This window comes from Gymnogyps californianus, chromosome 1 (genome assembly GCF_018139145.2).
Source record: "Gymnogyps californianus isolate 813 chromosome 1, ASM1813914v2, whole genome shotgun sequence".
Classification (NCBI taxonomy): Eukaryota; Metazoa; Chordata; class Aves; order Accipitriformes; family Cathartidae; genus Gymnogyps; species Gymnogyps californianus.
The window spans coordinates 174,842,830-174,865,331 of record NC_059471.1 but is presented as its reverse complement, the minus strand read 5'-3'; the positions used below and the strand labels follow the sequence as shown (position 1 = coordinate 174,865,331).

Here is a 22,502-nt window from a genome sequence, read left to right as displayed (position 1 = left end):
AAAATCCAAGGCATGCAATATGCATTCACAGTCTGAAAGGATGTTTTATTTTAAAGTTCCCAGCACACAGTCTTTAAAAAAACCAACCCATTAAAAGTTCAAAAGGTAATTTAATAAAAATTCCCCTACAAGCATAGTTTTGCATAAACATTACAAACTCATACTAGGAATGAAGATCTAAAGCAATAAATAAGAAATAAATCCCTAGAAGTATACTCCCAAGAGTCACGGTGAATTTAAGAATTAAATGGCTACCATACTAATGAAAACAGTCTCATTTAATTAAATTGGATACTATGGCAGAGAATGAACAACAATAAATCATACATTGATTACAGAAGTAACCTAACATGCTATTAAAAAAATTAGTCAGAAACAAATTACCAAGACAAATGGAGGATCAGGTTAGGAGACAAATCAGAAAAAAAAAAAGCAAGCTACTTCTGCAAAAAAGAAAATCTATCTATCTGCTTGCTCTAAATGAAGCCAAGCAAAGACTCAAATACAGTACCCTCTGCCCTTTTCTTTCCCCTTTAAGAAACACGTTTTAAAACTGAATCTTAAAGATTATTCTAGCTTTTTATCCACCCTCCTACTTTCCTTCATTACGCATACACAAAAAGAATAAGGACTTTAGCAGCTTGCTAGCTGCACTTTAAATGGCTTACTCTCTTTGTTCCCCTCAGTAGGTGGGGTTTTTTGTTGTTTTTCTATTTTGGGAAAAAGATTTACTACGAATTAAATGCTCTCAATGATCAATGAGAAATGTTGTACTGATACCACATATTTTTACCTCAAATGAACTTGTTCAGGCATATAGGCTTCATATCCTTTCTCCTCTTAATTACTAGTGCATACTACTGCCAGTATCTGGCAGTGCCAGAACTTTGAGGGAAGAAAAAAAAAAAGAGAGTTGGAATACCAGGGGTGAACATGATTGTTTAATGAGCCAGTGTCTCTTTGCTAGGAGATAGTCCCCATTTGCTGTTATCTCTATTGGCTTCAGGCATTTTGTTTGTCATACAGTTAAGGCATGACTGAACACGCCATTTTGAGATTGTTCTTGTTAAATAAAACCTGCAGCTACAACTGATTAAGGGAATGTCCTCTCACAGACATGATGTATGACACCTAAAATTTTAATCAAGTACTTAAAAGTAAAAAGTGAAAAATAGGTGAATAATTTTCTTTTCAAGAAATTTTCACTTTCACTTACAGTTGCACTTTTCAAATCAACCTCTACGAGCAGCTGCTAACTCATGAAAACACTGACTAGAAAATTCGTAATGTTCTCAGAGCAAAATATTTTAAGGTACAGATTTCCATAACTACAAGCCAAGTAAACTGCAAAAACTTTGTTTTCAAACAAGCTTCCTCTGTATGTAAAAAAAGGAGCAGACAGAACATATTATTTAAAGTCTTCCTTGGAAGGGCTGCCTATCACACAGAAAATGTGCCCTTCCTTGTACCCATAGCTGATTCAAAGCCAAGGGCCTCCAAATCAAATCAGCTGCACTTGTTTTGGTTCAAGCCTAGATGCAGAGCTGATTTCAGAGCCAGGTGGCTATCTCCATGCACAAACATCTGTGACCTACCACTGAACTCTTCAAGCTTCTTTGTCTGGGCAGGCTGCTTCCCATCTCACCCAGTCCACTCTTGCACGTCCCGTTCAGCATATTCGGTTCCCCACGCCAGTACCATTCCCTCTAAGTTCACTTCTTACACCCCATAGTCTATGAAGTTCATAGCATGCTGGCTTACAAATAGTTCGTACACGTGAAGAGAGCTAGGAAAGTATGGTCCAGGCTAAATTCCAGATATAAGGCAGCATCTGTTATAAACATCCTTGATGGCAACCTCTTTACGGTGGTACACAAGCTCCCACTTCTATGCAATTTCTATGGCCGTGTCCAGATGCAAAATTAGCCTTTCCTTCAGCATCATCCAAATGAAATCAAATAATCAACAGGTATTTTGAGCTTTGATCAACTAGAACATCCCAGTATGACATTTGAGTACTGATTTTAATTTAAGAGCAGAAACGGCAGTCTTCCCTATGAATGCAAGGCTAATCAGCAAATGCATTTCATGATTCCCCTGTCAGATACTCCTCTCATATTTCATTAGTCTGTCTACTTTTGTGTTGATGACTAAAACTACCTGCTTTTTTAGAATATATTTGTAATGTTAATGTTCTACATTTATTATTTTAATACTAATATCAGCAATATCTAAGCTGCACTTAGAAACAAATGAAAAATATTTTATTTATCAAGCTTTTTTTAAACACAAATCCTAATGGTAAAAAAATATAGCCCTCCTCCCCCACTATACTGTGATATTTTAGGGGATTAATTCATGATTTATTAGTGCAGCTTCCTAATAAACAGTGTCCAAGTGGAAGAATCATACCTGCACAAAAGACAGAAAAATCTGAGTTCTGAAAGTTGGATAAAAGCAGGTGATAACGGAAAAAAATTCCACTTAGAACTGTGGAAAAATACTTTACAGGCCCTACTTCCCTTTTGCTAATCAGTAACTTTTGATATTGACAAAATACTAGTCCAGCCACAGCTCCTGGTTCATACAGTCCCTCCAAACTTCAACCAGAGTCCTGCTAAGAACCACCAGGGACTGTGGCAAACCAACCAAAAAAAAGTCTCTTTAGCTTTTGTTTCAGATTTAGATCACTACACTAAACTATTCATTACGTAAATACTACCAGTTCAATTTCTCAAATTCATAGGGGAATAAAGAGGTACATTTTAAATTGTACATTTTAAATACTGGCTCATATAAACATAACCAAGCTAATTTTCACATTTTAGCTTGGATTCATATACATTTATATGAACTAAAATTTTGGTCACCTGTGTTTTAAGAATGCCTGTAACATGCTCTCCATTAACCTATAACTAAAAACACTGTATACACAACTTGACAAGAACACACTATTCTTTCTCCCTTCTCACACTCAAATTCTGCCGCTCTACTTCCTCTTTGCCATGTGCTCGCCTGTTTTTCCAATACAAGTTTTGTGTGTCACATACTCATTTTGGAAGTGTTTTGGAAAACTAAGGGAGAATCCAGTCATCTAGTCATTGCAGATTTAAAGCACTTAACGCTTACTGCAACCCAGCCTGTTTTTTTTCAGGACTCTTCAAAAAAGTTTCTCTCAGTCTCAGAATTATGAAGAAACCCAAAAGGCTCTATAAACGCAATCTCATATGCAAGCATGAGCACTGGATACATCATGCATTCAATAGACAAAAAAGAGCAAAAGAAATCAAAGATAAAAATAAACCAATGGATGACACAAAAGAAAATCATATAGAAAACATTAAAAAACAAAATAGTTGTATTCATGTTAGGTTATTTACTAAAGTTCTGATGTTCTAGCAGCAAAGGGAATTTAATCTGTTCTAATCTTCTATGTCTTCACTTTATTTACTATGGTAAATAAAGTATAATGATCCATGATGGCAGTAATGAAGCCAAAAACATGAGCTTGGGCACTTAACATTTAGTAGCTTTTAGTTTGCTTATTAATAAAACCTCTTACAACTGAGGATGACATTACTCAGATAAATAATCCATTCTTATACCTCTGTTTAGTGAGCTGCTTATTATTTATCAGGTTCATCAATTCTCTACGGATAGTGCAACCTGTAGACAGGACATTTGTGATCTATGTCGAAGTTCTGCAACATATTAAGGGATAGCCACATCTTGAATTTATCCTTCAGCTTTGCCTTTTTTGTTATTTACTACAACTTCAGTAAATCTACTTCTTTTTTTAATTAAAAAAACTAAAACAAATTTAAGGAAGGTTTTTACAGGCATATTTTAAAGGCACAGAAACACATTTCAGATATATCTTTACCATTCCATTCTGCCAAAGTGGTACAAAAGCTATTCTTTGTAATATCACTGCTTCCAAACTAAGGTCTGTGACACACAGACCTCAGGCGCATGAATCAACGAAAAATCTGCGCTGACTTAAAAACATAGCTGTACTTATGCAGTGTAGTGGCAAGTCCACTAAACGCTCTTGGAAGTGGGAAGCAACACTGACATCCAAAGGTCTGAGAGTCAGCTTGAACATCACTGCATCACATCTGCATACCCACACTTCCCAGTACTTCTACATAGAGCCAGGTTAGGTCAGCGTGATTTATTAACCACAAGTTCAGCAGTGCACGAACACCATCACGGTGCTCCCTGATCGACCCAAGTGGGATCTCAAAGCAGAACAACAACAATCCTCAACCTAAACTAATAAGCTGTACCAGCTTATAAAAAGCTGTAGGGATGTCTACACTCATCATAATGGAATAGATAATTAATTGGTAGCTTACAATGTAGAGAATTCAGGATTCAGATCTCCGTTTCCAATCTCTGAGCCAGCTAGCAGTAAGTGCTGAAAGCTTTAGAACATATAAACACGTGGACAACCTCCAAATCTTTCTAAATAAAGAGAACACAAAAAAATTTATGAAGAATCAAAAAGGGAAGCAGAATGGTAGCTGGGAATATTTCATGCGTGCATAAACACATTAATATACCCATTTCTAATTTCTTGGTTTGATTCTCAAATATTCTTGCATCTTATAAAAAAAAGTAACATGTTATAAGAAGTGGTTTCTAGTGTTGAGCTGCTTAGCAACACCTGCATTCAAATACCCTCCAGGTAAGTTTGACAAAAACTGATCTAACATCTGTCGAGCCCAATTTTTTTTTAATTGAAAGCAAGAAGCAAACCCACAAAATGGCATTATATTAAAACGCCCATTTATGTTTTAGACTAAAGAAGACTGTCAGATAATGGGATGCTCCTCAGTTTCTGCCTCAGGCTAAAAATAACTCCTACATTTTGCTGTAAAAGTCAACTGCCTGAGGTGTCTTTATTTCATGCAAGATCGCTACAATGCACATCATCTTCAACAGGATACAAAATATCCTTATGTGCACTCACTGTACAAGTTTTCTTAATTTTTAGTTTATTTCCCTTTTCACAAAGAATTACCTTTAGGGGGTTTCTATGTCTTTCTAGCCATAGGAGTTCATTAAGAAGTATTAAGGACTCTGTCCTTTTTCAATTCTTTCAATTAGTAACAAGTCAAAATAGGCTGAACAGGAAATTCTTTCACAGATGTGTTAGGACCAACTAAACTCTAGCTATGCCATTATTCAGATGTGTCTGAATGCAGGCCCCTAAATATTTGATTCTCAAGTGCAGGCCCCTAATTTAATTGTTAAGTATACTCGAAGTGCCCAATTCCAATATACTTCGCTGGAATGCTTTAGTAGAGTACTTAGCACACCAAATATATGCTACTTACTTAAACATTCAGCTGTAGATTTCCAAATCTGAAAAATTATCACATTTCTGAGTTTACTAGAGTATTTAATACCTTTGTGAAAGAAATGTGACTTCTTTGTGAAAGAAGTGCTTCATTAATGTAACATCCTTATGGTCAGACTTCCAGCAATGCTTTGCCATTGCCCACTGTAGTACAAACTTCCCTAACACCCAGTTCTGTAACATCCTTTAGAGTATGACTGCATGCTGTTCCTGTCTCATTTTTTTTTCTTCCCAAAGCAGAAGCCTACAATTTGGTATGCTCAAACGTCATGAACAAAAATGACAAATCTCTAAACTAATAATGTAAGCCCCAAACATCCTTTAACCTCTTCTCAGCATACTATAGCAGAAATGAATGTAATTTAAAAAGAAAAAAAAATTATTTGATGGCAAAAAACCTTATGTGGAGCATCTCAATTCACATCTTCATCTTTTTTTCTTAAAGGAGAAACCCAAGGGACTGCTCTGCAAAACTTCTCTGTACATTCAGTTTTTGAAATCATTCAGCATGTCTCAACATTTTACAGATGTTTGTAGCTTTCATCTAATTGAAATGACAGTGTCATACAATTAGCCTTTGAAGCACAATATTACACACACAAAAAACTAAATCTTTCATCTTGGAGTTAGAACATCAATTTAAATAGCACTTTTTCATATAAGGATCTGAGAGCTTTTATAGGAAGGAAAAAAATGGTAATGCTAAACATGGCTGTGTAACAGACAGAAGTTAAGCCACTCATTTAGTACAGGTCTAGAACACAATTTGCTACAGGATCAAGCGCTTCCAGGTTCCACTCCACCTCTCTCATTCCAAAATACCCAGATCTTTACTCAAAACAGACTTCACAGAAAACTTTCAATGTAAGTAAGTTACATGACTATTTACATAAAAGCCTACAATACTCCTGGAAAAAAAAAGAGAAAGATAAGCTTTTGACTTTTTGTTCTAGAGACAACTCTAGTAGCTACCAGCTTCAGGAAAAATGACTAATCATTAATGGTACCTCTGAGAAGATAATAGTTACTAAACCAGTATGAAGAACGGAGCAGACATGCAGGGAATCTTTGCTGGGTTCCAGGTTACATGTGTCAAAATTGTGTTTCTACATTCTAAAGAATGTGTACCATATAACATAAGATGAGGAGAGCTAATCAGTTAACGAAGGTATTAGTAAGGTATTGCTAAGTACTGTTGGCTGACCAGTGATCAATATGACTTTTGATATTTGGCGTGTTGAAAACATGAAGATTGAAGTCATGATACTATTTCAGATTGGATTTAGTCTACAAAAATTAGCAAGCCACATCCGCGCAAGTAAAAAATACACACACTGCATCTCAATTTGTTACTAACACTCTGGGATACAGACTACAAACACAACTGCTGCCAATCTTAGAACAACTATCTTAAAATACTTTAAAAAACTAAGGCTAATAAGGCACTGGCATAGTTCTGGCTTGGCACAGCATTGCTTAATTGATCAATAATAATAAGTAATTCCTAGTTTAACCTGCAAAGACAAAAAAGTGGTTTTATGGAAGAAATGAAGATTATACTTCACATCATTGACTAGTCTGTTCGTTGCACCTTGGAAGACTTATTTAGATTAAATTAGTTCTAAGAGCTCTGAGAGCAGACTAAGAGTTCTTAGAGCTCTTTCTAAATGGCTACTCACAGTACATTGTTGTTTTAAGAGCTTTTTTGAAGGCAGGTTTGTTTAATAATCTGCTTCAGGGTACCAGAACATTAATTAGCTCCTAAACTTTGCAATAAAGGTCATCTTTCATAAGCTCCAAAGATCTTGAAGAATATATTTATTTTTTTAAATTCAGGAAAAACATATCAAATTGAAAAGCTTCATATTCCTGGCCAGAAAAACAGATGTTCTTTAAAAAAAAAAAGGGGGGGGGGGAGGGTGGATGTTTCCTTAAAAAAAAAAAAAAAATTAGCATAACAGTTTTCTGCTTGTTAATCTAAAAAAAAAAAGACCTTAGTATGCAAATATGTACCTAAACACTGAAGATGACAAAAAAAAAAACCCTGCAAATAACTCATTTCTCATTTGCTACCATCTAATTTAGCATTCAGTATTAAAAACTTCTCTATCCTTTCCAATTATAAAAGATGTAGGTCAGCTTAATTTCCTGTAGTGCTGCTGGCTTGAAAGAGGAGGCAAAACAAGACAAAAAGCACTATGTTAACAATTAAGAAACTATTTTAAATCAATGACCCATTCAAGAATGAATATTGCATTTGTTTATTTTGCCACCACTTCAATCATTAGGAGCTAGCTTCTTATGTAGCCTTTATCCACATAGAATTTGTAAACACAGGAGCCTCAGTCTCTACACTTAGCAATTTTTACATACAAGCAAAAAAAATTTCAAGTGATCAGCAACACTCAATTAATTTTCCCCTTTCTCTTCCCAGAACAAAATATAGAAATGAAAAGATAAAATGTGCAAAAAAACAAATGTCAACATTTTTAAGCTCAAACCAACTGTTTTTCTGGTAGGGCCTGGATACTTCTAGATGTTATAGCACACAGGTTTCTTATCTGAGTTACTAAACAAGTAAGAGATTGGCTTTTGGTAACTAAAGAGGACATTACAGAAGAGCAGGTTTTATAAAATAACTTGCTGTTTTGTACTGAACAACCACATGTGGTTGGTTCAGATAATAAGATATTTATGTTTCCACTTTAAAGGTCTTTAACAAGATACTTATTTCAAAAGTCTGCCCTTATTACAAAATCTGGTAAACTAGAAGGAGTTGGTTAGTGAGGTCACCTGAACTTGGCTGCACAAGAACTTGTATAATGAGGATCCAGAACTTCTCATTCAAAGTGGTACAACAGTCAAGGCCTGTATCTCAAACAAAACAGAAGAGCATACAAAAAAATTCTAAACCTATCTGGATGAATAACCTACTTCCAAAGGCAAAAGTCTACAAGGGAACATGTGCTGGATGCGAACAGATCAGCAAAAAAACCCTCATCTTCAGGTATGGTTCCACAGCGGCTTAAGCCAAGGTTTACATCAGATGAACCATCTTCCTCAACAGATGAACCACAAAAATCTAAAAGTTCAAGTGCTTGCACAGAGTGAGGAAAAGTACCACAGCCTCGCCACAGTTAAAAAAGGGGGGGGGGGGGAAGAGAGAGATCCTAAGGGACAGCAGTAGCTTGATGGCTATGGCTATAAGTAACAGACTATCGAACAAGAGCAAGAGAACAGACCAGAGATCCCAGCAAATGAAACAAAATTAAATTAGAAAATGCCTCTTAACCCTGACAGCTTTGCTCTAGAATAACTAGTGAATAGGGATCATGATGTGAGGCTAACAGATACCACGTTGGGTTTTTGGAGGGAACAGGAGGAAATAATAATCATAGAAAGGTGGGTCATCATATATAAGGGTTCTTAGAAATGTGGACCTCATTGCCCAATGATTTTTTGTGTGCTAACAGTTTACACAGGTTCAAGGGGAGACTGAACAAGTACTTGGCAGATAGAAATTAAAATTAATTTATCTGTTCAGTAACCTTCATCTGATGCTGCAAGTCTTCAAGATGAAAACTGTGAAGAGGCTAGAAAACTAATTCACAGGAAATACCTGATAAGATTTCTGCATTCTTTTTCCTTACTATATATCTGTTTGTGGCCATTGTAGGAGCAGGACACTGAGCTAGGTGGCTCCTTAGTCAGACCCACTATAATCAGTCTTATTTTCTTAGAGTATACAGAGAGGAAAAATTAAGCTACAGCTTTACAAAGCAATTAAATGCACCTTATGTGCATACAATGGAAAGAGATTAGTCCAGGTGACTGCAGGTTTCAACTGAAATCCCATGTTCCTACAAACACTAAACTGCATATTGCATGGAAAATAATTCATAAAATACGCACTAGTAACTACAGCAGACAAGTAGGACATGCACAGGTTCCTATGACTCATAAAAAGAATTAGCAAGGTCAGAAAGTGCTGAAAGGAGGAACAGCGAAAGAGGAGATCCCAATTGCTGCTTGCTTGGCTTCTGCCTACCAGGCTGGTCTCTGGTCATTGATGTATCTGGCTTAGACACCATATTTACAGACAAACAGTATTTATTCCACAGCATTTTTTCCACATCCGAGCGCTGTATGCATTCTGCCCAGCCATCCTGCCTGTGTGCCTCAAATCTCATCATAGCACCTCTTCTTTCTGCTAAATAAAGTATGCCTAGGTTGTTGCTCTGCCAAAAACCCAAAAGCATCTTTCTTCCAGTTGTCCCAGGCAGCCACCAAGTATAGAGCTAGGCTCTTTGCAGCAGTGCATGGCAGGAGACAATGGACTTAAATTTAAAGGAGAGGGGTTCTGACCAAAAGAAGGGAAAACACTTTCATCGTAAGGACAGTCAAGCACTGGAAGGGTTGCCTAAAGAGGCTGTGCTGTCTTCATCCTTGGACGTTTTCAAGACCTGACTGGATAAAGCCTTGAGCAACCAGGTTGGATTAAAGACCTCCTGAGGTTCCTTCCAACCTTAATTACACTTAGACTCAACGTCTACACACAGAAGGCACTCAGTGCTGCCCCATACTATGCTTCTGCAAGTCTCTCACCTACTAAAAAGTCTCTGACTTAGAGGTTCAAAACATTAGTTACCTACATAGGCTTCAGATCAAGAAAATTAATGCTATCTCATTGTTAAGTACTGCATAACACACTGTGCAAAGCCCGTGCCTAGCACCTATTTTTGTTTTGTATTGTTGTTTGAAGGTGGGTGAGAGTTGAGAGTTAACATAAGTAAAATTTGCAGTTGACACAGTGTTATTTTGTTTCCCTGAGGGTTTTTTGTTTGTTTGGTATGTTTTGTTTTGGTTTTTAAGCTTACCTTCACCCAGGATGATGTTCTCACATTAGGCACCAAACCTGGCTACATCTAAGATGCAGTGATTATTCCATGGTAAGACTACACGATTGAGTTGAATATGACATTTGCAGGCCTGGAGTAAGAGACCTAAATGCTCCATCCAGTCCTTCCTAGCAACATGCAAGCAGATCAAATACAGTAAAATCCTGAAATAAAATATCAGGGTTGTGGTTTTTATTTTCATTTCCCATGACCTTGTGAAGCACGGGAAATAGTCATCCACCTACGGTCTTCCAATTGGAAAGTCTTTAAATACACAACTCCAACTTAAAAAAAAAAAGTAGCAGAGAAAAACATACATGAGTTTGCATATATGTAATGAATGCAAACCAGATAAAGATAGTTTTAAGAAATCAGTACAAACTTGTGTGGAACTGAAGACTTAACAGTGACCTTTCCAAAAGTCCCCTGTACGCTTCGAGCTACAGGAGGATTTAGAAAACAACTATGCTCCAGAGATGCAATGAAGTAAGAAGCATGAGAAGTTTGTGCCAATAAATATTCTGCATATCAATTCCTATTATCATATTTAATTTAGAGTTGGGGTGGGATTTGTTTTAACCTTTCCTTGTGAAAAAGGAATCTTATTTCCCACCAGCTCTTACTAGGATATACAGAAACTACATTTTTGACACTGGATTTTTTTTTTTTTCTTTTTTTTAAGTGGCACAGAAAGACCTGCTGAAACTCAGTTGCCATCAAAGATGCATGAATATTAAAGTTGCATAAAGCAAAACTGAAATACAGTAAGGTATAGTCAAGAGTTGAATGTTTTTTAGGGGAATGGGTTTTTGCTTCTCTCACATAGGAGGTGGAGGGTTATTTGTTTTGGGAGGTTTTGTGGGGGTTTTTTTGTTGTTTTGGTGGGGGTTTTTTTTAGCTCGGTTCTTTTGAAAGTAACACATCTGGGATGTTGTACATTCAAAGCACAAACAGGCTGCTGGAAAGTTATAATGCAAGTCTGCAGACATTATAAAATAATTCACAAGGCTTCTGGTGGTTTAGGAATGACTGCTGAAATTAATCCATTCATGGTTTTTACTCTCCTGTATCCTCAGAGAAAGTCACATCTGTGGAACTCAGTGGAGAAGGGTTGTATTTTTTACTTTTTCCAGTTTTTTTAATTAATAATTTATGAAAGTAGTTCTCACAAATAATAAAATATTGTTATAAAGATATAAATCACAAATAAATCACACCCCCCAGTCTAGACAGAAATCTCTCTTTTCATTAAAATGACCTCCTCTCCCTTTTTTGAGGGAGTATTCTTCAGCCTACTGAACCTACAGTAGAAAAATAAAAAAATAATTATAGACTAGTTTACTTTTAGCTTTGGAAATTAAGAACTAGAATCAGCACAGTTTCACTAGAAATAGTCAAGCCAAAGTCAAAATGAAGAAGTCTAAAATGCATACAGTCTATAATTTCTTCCTTCTAGTACAGAAACAAAACACAAAAGTCTAATTTTATCTTAAAATATAATTTGTATTTCATCATTTATTCCAATCATCTCCTTCCTGATGTGTCCAATAAATGAGTCTCTCAGTAACTGGTTCTGAATATTCAGATTTGGGATGAATCAGGTTCCCCAAAGTCATAAAGGCATTTTGAAGAAATGACAATTCCAAACGTTGAGGTTTTAGAAGCAGCAGCTTTGGAGTGCTTCTCCATTTATCCTTTCATTTTTTCAACCTTCAGGGTTTACTCATTAAGTTATTATTTCCTCCACAGCTATGAATATTATAACTTACTTCTGAAAACACTATTACAAATACTCAAGATTGCTATTTAATCCCATTACCTTCAGAAGACAGTTCTAAGTAAGTGTTACAAGACATGAGATAGCAAAGGTGGATTCAACTGGAGAATGAAGCCAAAGCACCAACTCATTATTCATCATTCAGGGTAGTTTCATTAAAATATTATAAAGTTTTAGGGGTTTATAATATTGCTTAAATATTAAATAGTTAAATACCAAAATACTACAAGTTTTCCACAGAAAATCTATTTTAGTATTACTCTTCAAAAGTATTAATAGCTTCATCTACCTGAGACAATACAACAGAGCTACAAGATGGACTGACCTCTTGCCATCTTTCAAACTACTTATTCTTTTGTCCTGCTGCCTTGGAAAAAGCAAAAGTTTTCCAGCACTTCCACTACCAAAAAGAAACCAGAAAACCCTAAACAATTTCCCTCACAGACAATTTTAACAATTCAGCTGTATTAGTGTACACAGCTCTCATATTCGGGTTTCCTGCACCCGCAATTCCAGAAACTTTGAAAGTTTCCTTCAAGGATGAGGAAGGGCCTTTGACTTGGTCTCCCTGTGGTATCCTTAAAGCCAAACTGGTTAAATATGGCCCACAGAAGTGTACTATTAGGCGGTGGAATACTGGCTGCATCTTCAGGCTCAAAAGGTTGAAATCAATATTATAAACTTCAGCTGGCAGCCAGGTAACTGGCATGCCTCAGGGGCTGATATTAGTGCCAATAATATGCAACACCTTTATTAACAACCTGAACAATGGGATGGAAGGTACTTTAAGCAAGTTTGTGGCTGACACCAAACTGGTAGGGACTGGTTAAGAGGCTGGAAGGCAGAGCTGCTATTTATACCAGCCTCAACAGGCTGAATGTATTCAAAACCTTACTAGGCAAGACCCTAAGCAGCCTGATCAAAACTAGCCCCATTTTGAGCAGGAGATTGGACCAGACAACTTTTTCAGAGATCCCTTCCAATCTGTATTACTGTTATGATTCTGTGCCTATTACACTGTAATGTATTATACACCAATGCTGAAAAATCTTTAGTACCCAGCTTTAAACATGTGATCAGACCCAGGGCAGGTTGTCTATACCTGTCTCTCATGACAAAGTTTCAGCTACAGTATAACCTTGCAATATTATTATTCATATCTAGTATACGAGTTTAAATCTCTTGAAATTAACTTGAAGTTATTATTTTCACATTTATATGCCTGAGCCACTAGTTTCAAATAGCCAAGGCAGCAGAAGTTTCTTTTTGATTTGTAGGAAACCATCAACCTATCATTTAAGCGAAGCATTTCCAATTTGAGGATCAGACTAAGGCATTTTTATAAAACAACAATTAAATAATTTCAGAGCAATTACTTGTTACAGTGAAGCTACATGCAAATTTTGGAGAAAACTGTCAGATAAGTCATTTTTAGCAATACTTAGCAGTGTGTTCACTTCACTGAAATAACTGGTCATACAAACACTTCCCTCCCTGTGCTTTTCAATGAGACTGAAGTCACCTCATTTCCACTGGAAAGCGAGATGCTTCATATGTTTATTTCAGTGCAAAAGTAGACAAATGTACAGCTGACAGACTGTTTCTACTCTTTACCCTACAATATTTTTTCTTCCAGATTATCTTGTCTTTTAAGTAGGCTTTAGGAACAAACAACAATGGGACAGACAGTGTTTCATTCTTAAGTGCTAGAGAAATAGCCTAGAAAGCATACAAAGAAATATTTATCTTCAGCCAACCAACATCTACACTTATTTAGGGTTATTGGCTACATGACAGACTGGCAAGAAAAGGCAGTAACTGGCAAGGCTGAACATTAACAAGCTTTCAACCACCAATTACAACCTAAACTGAATACTTTTCTTACTTGCCGTAGAATTCAGTACTCAACAGAAGAGGAAATACTTTACTTACATTGCATTTATTTTCCACCTAGTAACTGTATCATTTCAGATGATTCACCCCAAAAACAGGAGAGTGAAAAAAACCAAACGTACAATAATGTTTTCCAATTATACCTAACTATTAAAAGATCATTTTAAAAACCAACCTTCCCAAAATTGCACTTAGAGTTAAATGCAAAGTCAAAAGAATTAGAGGGGAAATTAACGGCTTCTGATACTTTTCCATCACCATCCTTCCCACTCCAGGAGGAATGAGTGCTGGAATTAAAAAGAACTAAGTACGTAAAAGAATCGGTACTTTCTGGTAGAGTCTTGTGAATTCCAGCTGTAGGTACTGGTCTACAATCTGTTTCTCTACAAAAACAGCCTTATTAAATTCAACAAGAAGAAAGTTATCCCTATCACCTCTTGAAGAGAAATTACACTACTTCCATGTATGTCTTCCACCGGAAAACTACTGCACTGCCCAATCTTACTCCAAAACAGCGTTATCCTAGAGCATAGAGACCCCAGGTTTGGAAGGTGCACATCCAGTGATTTAGAAGCTACTACAAGGATTCTGGACTTGAAAACTTTCCAGACTTCTAAGTTTATTACATGATTTATTTGACCAAATAACTTCCCTTAGCTAGCTAAGTGTCACAATATTAAAGCATACTCTTAAACAAAACAAACAAATAAACAAAAAAGATGGGGATATAAGCTTATCGTGTGCTAAAAAGAGATGGAAAGAAAAGAAAAAAAAGAATATGCCCTTTTAACAGGTATTGCCCAGAGGCTTGGTCAAAATCAGAATTCACAAAGGCATCAACAGCAAAACAGACTAGATGTAAACTATCTCAATACAATCCTTTTATCAGAATCTGAAGAGGCTTGTATTGCTTCTTTCACCCTGCCACGTCTGAGGAAGAACCATAAATGGAACCGTAACAAGATGAATGTGTTCACTAGACAAAGCAAGCAAGAGGATGGCCTAATGTATCATGAATGGTCATCCAGGTCAAATAAACGTATTTCAGCCTTCCATCATAACACTAATACCTCTGCATGAATGGTAAGGGTATTGGTGGTCAGAAATAGGCTTTTTTCCCAGTACTTTGAACAAACACTTATTGAGACTTTTTCCTTCCCCAACATATGCAAAAAGAAGCAAGTTGTTTTACAAGAAAATGCGCAGAGATGTTAGACAATGCAAAGACACTGCCTCATTAATATGAAGAGATGGCTAGAACTGCTCTTTCATTTAACTTAATCCTTAGGTAGGGAATCACTAAGAAAGATACTGCTGAAGGCCAACTTCTGGTCAGAAGAGTCCAACCACTACTACAGAATTCCACTCCTCTCTCCAGTTTCCAGCCATTCAGAGTAGGATTTCAATTCTTTTACAACGTACCCAGTAATTGCTACGCTTGACACACTTGGCATTTAAATTTTCCTTAAGTTTTTCCAACTGGAACGCAGCAACTTTCTGTCAGTCTATACAACTCAGCACGCTGACTACTCTAGTAGCAGGAACTTTCTTTCCTCACAGAAAGAGCTCATTGGTTTCCGCTTACTTAAAACGCTGTCATTCGGTATGACACCTACCAAGCACCACATATGCAGTGCCTTCTAAAGAGGCAGGCAGACTCCTGGCAGCAAGCCAACAGCGTGGTTTCAAGAAGTCATACACTTATTGCTGTTAATAGGAAGACAAGAGATGAACACAGACTGGCTAAACATCCAATGCAGATTCCACATTTGAATCACTTCTACCTTTTACTCTATTAGTACCTCCAGTATTTGCCACAAACAGGTCAGGAGACTGTTGTATCTCGAATCTGGCAGCTTCATGTGCAAAATACACAGATCCAAGTTCTTTACACCTTTTTAAATCATTCATCACCCTGTTATTAACAGAAGAACACTTCTGAATTTAGATTACTTCCATCTGGTTAGGTGAAAATGTAAACTTTGTCTACAAGCACACATTAAATAAAACCCAGCTATCTAACTGTCCTTCCCAGATGGACCAAGATTTTGATCATATATACACCTTTTTTAAAAAGGTAACCACAAAAATAGTTGTTATTCTCCTGGTTGGGGTTCAGAAAAAAAAAAAAAAACACTTACCCACACAGCTATGCCAGCAGAATCCTCCAGTGTAAACAGTTACAAAAGCAAAGCTGCACTTTCACCAGCGCTGCTTGTTTTGCTTGGACGAGGACAGAAGAATTACTACAACAATACAAAACATAACTCTCATCCTATATGTGGGTCCTCACAAAGCACTGTCAGTGTAGCACAATAGGAACTCTATGTGTTTCTTGGATAGATGCTAGCACAGCCGTAAATGAGAAAAATGTCACATGTAAACTTAACACCTGCATCAAGTGAATACCTACAAACTGAGAAACACTTTCTAACATAGCTAAAAATGGTTATAAAGCTTAATATTTAAAAAAGGAAACTTACATAGTAATGATAATTACTTACAATTTAGTTACCTTTCACAACCTGAAGAATTGGTACAAGGCAACAAAACCCAAATCCCACAGCATTTAATATTTAGAGTGAAATCAACTTTCAAGATTCCACAAGCTATCAGGAAACTACAACCACTGAAAAGGAAAAAAGTTGCAAGTATTTCAAAAGCCATTTTCAAAAGCCACCATTACTTAGATAAGCTCTAGTCCTGAGAAGATAAAAACCAGCGGTTACTTCCATCACAATGACCTCTAAATACAAAGTGTTGCCACTCCTCCCAACCTGTCACCATCTGTTTTCACAGCTTCCCCTACGGTTTCTGTCCTCCACCAACTTCAATACAAAATACATTTAAGACACAGAACTGTTTAAGACCTAGCTCTATCACCTTCCTATTGAACAGAAGAGAAATTAATCATTAATGAATAACGATCTGCTAACATTTTTCATGCCTATTTCAAGATAACTGAAACAACACAAACTTTTACTTTCCTTATTCCACCACCTTTCATACCATTAAATTCTCCAGCTGCATTGCAACTGAAATTAGATCTTACTTCTTTGGGGTAAAAACTAGTTTTGTATTCCATTTTGAGCAGAGAAGCTTCTAGGCACTATGTATCTTCTCTGAGTGCATTTTGTCGAGTTACCCATTTTCATTTCAGAGTATCAGAATCTGCTCTTATCATCATTCTCCACCACAGTGGCATGCTCATCATAAAAGGGAGATGTTTAGCATAAAATGCCTACTCCATTCTAGAGAAAGACTATTTTCTTGAAAGATAAGACAATAAAACACCTGGTAAAGCTCTAAAAGAACATCTCCTGAAAAGTAATTTTAAAACATACACCATGCAGAGCTACAAGTGCTAAGTGGTTAAATTCAGTGTGTACTGCTACCAAGTCACTACATATAGCATGGTAAAGCTACACCTAGCATCTAATGAGAAAGACAGCAAGAAACCAGAGTGTTGTAGATTATTCCAACAAGTCATCATCTACATTGCAGCCTTATTTTGTCCGAGAACTTCAACTGACCATATTTTCTCATTAATAAATAGATATATGAAAGACAGTACAAGTAAATACTCTGCAAAACATTTGACACTGGAAACAGTTTTTGAAGCTGTCCACCATCAGGAACGATCTAGCATTCCCTAGTTAAATAATTCTTAGGAATGCATGTGGTAATGATTAAAAACATTTAAGAAATGTGAAATACTGGAAGAGATAGATTTGCACAAGTATATGCCAGTCAAAAATGCAACACTTACTACTAGCAAGTTTCCCCAATTATACCTTGTACAACAAGTATCTATGTTTATTAAAATTTGACCCACATTAAAATGTGATGGAATGCTTAATTGCTAGTTACAGAAGTAATTAGTATAAAGATACAAGAAGTTTCCAAGAAGTGCCAACACATGGTGACAGACAGCAAAGTTATTGAGCCCTCAGAAATATGGGAACAGGCAAGAACTTGCTTCTCAATGCCTAAATATATTAACCTTAATAAATAAACCACCCTTAACAATGCAGCAGAAACTGCATTGTTCACACATAAGATTCTAATGGCTGCTGAGCAAGGAATGTGTTTTCCTGGAAAGCAAAGCATATTTTGAGCAATACTTAAACAAAACAAACAAACAAAAACCCCAACCACCACCAAACCAGCACACCCCAAACCACACCACCCAAAAACTACCAAAGGAACACTAGTTCAGAAAACTAGTTCAAAGAACTAGGACACTAGTCTCAAAGAGCTTAAAGAAACCCACCACCCAAAAACAAACAAACAAACAAACAAAATAAGATGATGACTGGGGATGGGGTACACAGCAGAGGACCCTAGAACATGATGTTGTATAATGCTTGTTGCAATGTGCAAAACCATTACTAACTGGGCTAGGACTAGTTTACTGAGGGAAGATACAGCATTTTAAGAGTTTATATAGAAGCACAGGGGGCAGCTATTTAGGGGGCTTTGTATAAAGCAAACAAACCACAGTCTAGGAAGCTTGCATGCTCTTAAGCCAGAGAATTAAAGAACTCACTTGTATTCCTCACTTTCCAAAGCAAGAATATTGCAGACCTATGCCAAAACACTTCACCTCAAACCTAAGACTATGCAAATAATTATTCTCAAAAAACCACAACTATAAAGATTTCTACTGTTCCTAAAACTCATTCCTCACCTTCCGATACCTTCTTGCATGAAAGTGTCTCCTGTGAAAGCGCCTAGGATGTCACAAAAAAAGGATTAGTGACTTCAGGTATGGAGAACATGATTTCATCTTCTCCTGCTGCTTTAGAAATAAAGATCTTACTTTCTAGTGTTATTTTAATAATCTATAGTGTTAACCAAAGGAAGAACTACAGATTTTTTCTACAGTGATGGTGGTCATCAGTATTAGTGCAGAATTGTAGACTAAAATCGAGCTTTGTTCAAAGTTTCCTGTGGCTTTTCTTATTAAGTGCAAAAAAAGCTAAAGACTTAGTTATCATTCTTCTGAATTCCTCTAGGGCTATTATAAATCAATGCCAGACTTTTATACTAGTAGCAAACCACAGAGGACAGTGGTGTTGGCTGATAAAAATACCTTCCTCTGCCTTCAAAAAAATGCTCTTTAAACCACTACATTTTTTCCAGTGCAGGAAATTCTTCTGGGTTCCAAACTGAATAATATTTACACCTGAACATCTATTCAGAGCTGATAAATCAGTTTTCTTTCACTACAATTGTTTTGACCGTACTTTAACAGGCAGGTGTCTTAATTTGATCTTCCAAAAGCCCTAGAACTTACTCTCTGCCAACAGGATATTAAAAAAAGTCACAGCTCTTGACAGGTCTAATTTATTTAGAATAAATGGCACCTCGTCTGTTTGGATGCTGCACCCTAACGACCAAGTATAACCCTCCGACTGCGTGCAGGCCTTCATGCTTCTCCACGCGGTGTAGGGAGAAAGCTTCACCACCGCAGCTAGCCCACGCGAGAAGCCCAGGCATGGGCGAGGAGCGCTCAGGAGAACAGCGCCGGTGCGCACGGCTGCCCGCCCCGGCGGGCTGAGCCCCCCACCCGCACCGGGCGCTCCCCAGCGCCCCCGGCGCCCCCAGCGGCGGCCGCCCCCCTCCCCCGCGGGCTCACCTCGGCGGCCGGGATGTTCACCACACCTGTCGACCTCCTCTTCTCCCTCAGCTTCCTCTTCTCGATCTGCCCCTTCCCCTTCCTGGCGCTGGGGCCGGCGCTCTTTCCCTTGGCGGCCAGCTTCTCCTCGCCCTCGGGGGAGCCCGGCGCGGCGGCGGGAGGGGGCTTGGCGGCAGGCTCAGCCCCCCGGGCCCCGGCGAGGGCCGGCGGCGGCTCCTTGGCGGGGGCGGCCCGGCCCAAGGCGGCGCTGGAGAGGCTGACGCAGTTGACGGCCCCGCCGGCGGGGGGCGCCGCGCGGTCGGGCGGGGCGGCCGGGCCGCCCGGGGGCAGGTTGTTGTTCAGCTCGGCGGAGGAGGCGCCCCCCGCGGGCCTGGCCTCACCCCCGGCGGCCGCTCCTGGGGCCGGCGGCGCCTGCTTTGCCCGCATCTTCTCCCGCTTAGCCTTCCACTCCTCCAGAAAGTCCGTGGTGCTGCCCCCGGCGCTGCGGTAGCCGCCGGTCGCCATGTTCCCGGCGGGCTGGACGGCGAGAGCTCCCCACCGGCACCTCTGCCGCCGCCCGCCCTGAGGCGGCTCTGCTGCCGCCCGGAGAGGAGAGGTCCCGGCGGGGCGGGCGGGAGAGACGGGGGCGGGGAGAGAGACTCGGGGAAGCACAAACACCCTGGAGAGAAACAAAAGGGGAGATGTGAACCGTCCCGCAGCGCTGCCCGTCCTCGTCCCGCCGCCCCGCCAAGTCCCCAGGAAGCGGCCCCCCCCCCCCGGCCCCCGGGGACGGGTCTCCATCACCGCCCGCCCTCGCACGCCGGGCTCCCGCGGCTCGAACCGCGCAGCCCGGCCCGGCGCAGCACCCCGCGCCCGCCGGGGCTCCCCTCACCCCTCGGCGCGGGGCCGCCCGGAGGTGCCCGCCTCCCCCGCTCGCCGCCGCCCCGACGCCCGCCCGCCCGCCGCGGCCACGACGACCGCGAAGCGCCGTCCCTCGCCCCTGGGGCCGGAGCGTGTGCCATCCGCCCGACGCCCGCTTGCCTGCCGGGGAACCGTGTTCCCGCGCGGGGCGGAGGCGGCCGGCGCTCACCTCCCGCCCGGCGGGGCCGCGGCTCGGGCGCTCCCCAGCGCCGGCGGCACCAGGTGAGCGGCACCGCCTCCCGCCGTCCCGGAAGGAGCGGCGCGGCCCCGAGGCTTCCCGAGCTCCCCCTCTCTCCCTCCCTCCCCTTTCCCCATCGCGGCGCGGACAGAGCCGAAGCCAGGGCGGAAACTGCCGAGATGGCCTCAACAATGGGGTGAGGGCGGGGAGGCCCCGCCCGGCCCGGTGCGCTGCGCGCCGCGACCTGACCGCGCCGGGTGCCGGCCCGCCGCGGGGCCCCGCCGCCGTTGCCGCCGCTGCTGCCTCCCCGCCACCTGCCCCGGGCAGCGCCGGCACGGGAGGGGACACGGACCCCGGCGCTCTCGACGAGCGGCAACGCGGGCGGGAGGGGGCGAGGGGCGCCGCGGCCGCGTGAGGAGCGGAGCGGAGCGGGACGCCGCCAACCGCCGCCCGCCTGCCTGCCTCAGGCCGCGCTCCCGCTCCACGGGCGGCTTTAACGGGCGGCGGGCGGGGGCTGCCGGAGCCCAGCCACGAGGGGCCGGAGGAGGCGGTCTGGTGTCACCTCCCCCACGGCGGGCTCCGCCAAACCCGCCCCGCACCTGCCGGAAAGCCTCCGGTGAGGGGGGCTGAGGAGCCCTCCGCGCCCTGCCGGCATACCCGGCGTGGGGCCGCCTAACCGCGGGGCAGGTGCCCGGGGGTCGGCCCTCGGGCAGTGCGGCTCCCCGGCACCGCCGGCGGCTGTCACCCGCCACAAGGCAAGAAGCCCTGCGTAAACCCCGGCTTGGTCAACCTCTGGCTTCGGCTGTCATGAAGGGAAACGCCGCGCTGGGACAGAAGCGCCGGTTTGGCCTGAAAACGTGGTGACTGCGGCCGTTCGCGCTTCGTCGTGGAATGGGGTCGATGCACGGTGGGAAGAGCCTGCGGTTAATTGCTCCCGCAGCATAATAACTTCCTCTTGTCTGCGGCTCTGGTGGGCAGACCAAAGTGACTTAGTGGAGTTCGCTCCCGCAGGCGGAAGGCTGGGAAAGAGCCTGTGTTTTCGTGATGTTACAAGAAACAAGGATTCAAGGGGTTTCTGCCAGTCACGCTGTAAAGGCTTGAAAGATGTCTCGTTTATAAATAATACAGCCTTCAGTGGGGAAAGCTAACCGGGTTAAATATTAGGAAAAACGAACATGCAGGGAATGTGATGGGAATATACAGTATCCATTAAACAGTTTGTGTAGATGATCAAATGGCTAAACCTGCATGGAAAACTCAGCTTTTTTGGTTTGGCTGAATTCACTATGTCTTAACAGCATCCTGAAAATTGATCGTGGTATTTTTGGAAATCACTGCTTTCAATAGACTTGTGACTTGCTTAATTCTGCTTTATAAGGGGTGTGCTGAGGGAAATGAAGGGGTGTATTGGTGCTGCCTTTCCAGCAGGCTCAGGACAAGATACAAGTTTATGTCAGAGGCAGAGGAAATCCATATAGCCTGGGCTTACATAGCTGGGAACACGTTCTCACCTTTTCATCACCTTTTTTCTCTCTTTCAGATTCCATCCTGAATTTGTCCGCCTGGTTAATAAAATTCATTAGGACTTCAGAATATAAACTTTGCAAAAGTTTTTGGTTTCTTTTTACAGAAAAAAAATATAGATGCTACAGGTAGAGATAAAAAATATCTAGCAAAATGAGGCCCCAGATAGCTGGCACTTGGCTCTCTGTACCCTACAGTATAAATAACAGGCTTAGTCTATGTAACTGCTTTCAGCTTAGGTATGTCTCTACCTCGTTGTCTTCCACAGCAGTGGGCACTGTCTCGCCCTACCAACCTTTGCTGCCCTTCTGGTGATCATTCATTTA

General features: G+C 40.8%; 1 protein-coding gene across 1 annotated transcript in view; it reads right to left on the bottom strand.

Moving 5' to 3' along the window:
• Positions 1–20,227, bottom strand: part of PAWR (pro-apoptotic WT1 regulator) — an 81,283-nt gene extending 61,056 nt beyond the window's left edge. Inside the window, exon 1 of the mRNA XM_050892082.1 lies at positions 19,575–20,227. Within this exon, the coding sequence (XP_050748039.1) occupies positions 19,575–20,078 (504 nt within the window). The 5' untranslated portion in view covers positions 20,079–20,227. The remainder of the gene's footprint in view (positions 1–19,574) is intronic.
• Positions 20,228–22,502: the final 2,275 nt, after the last annotated feature.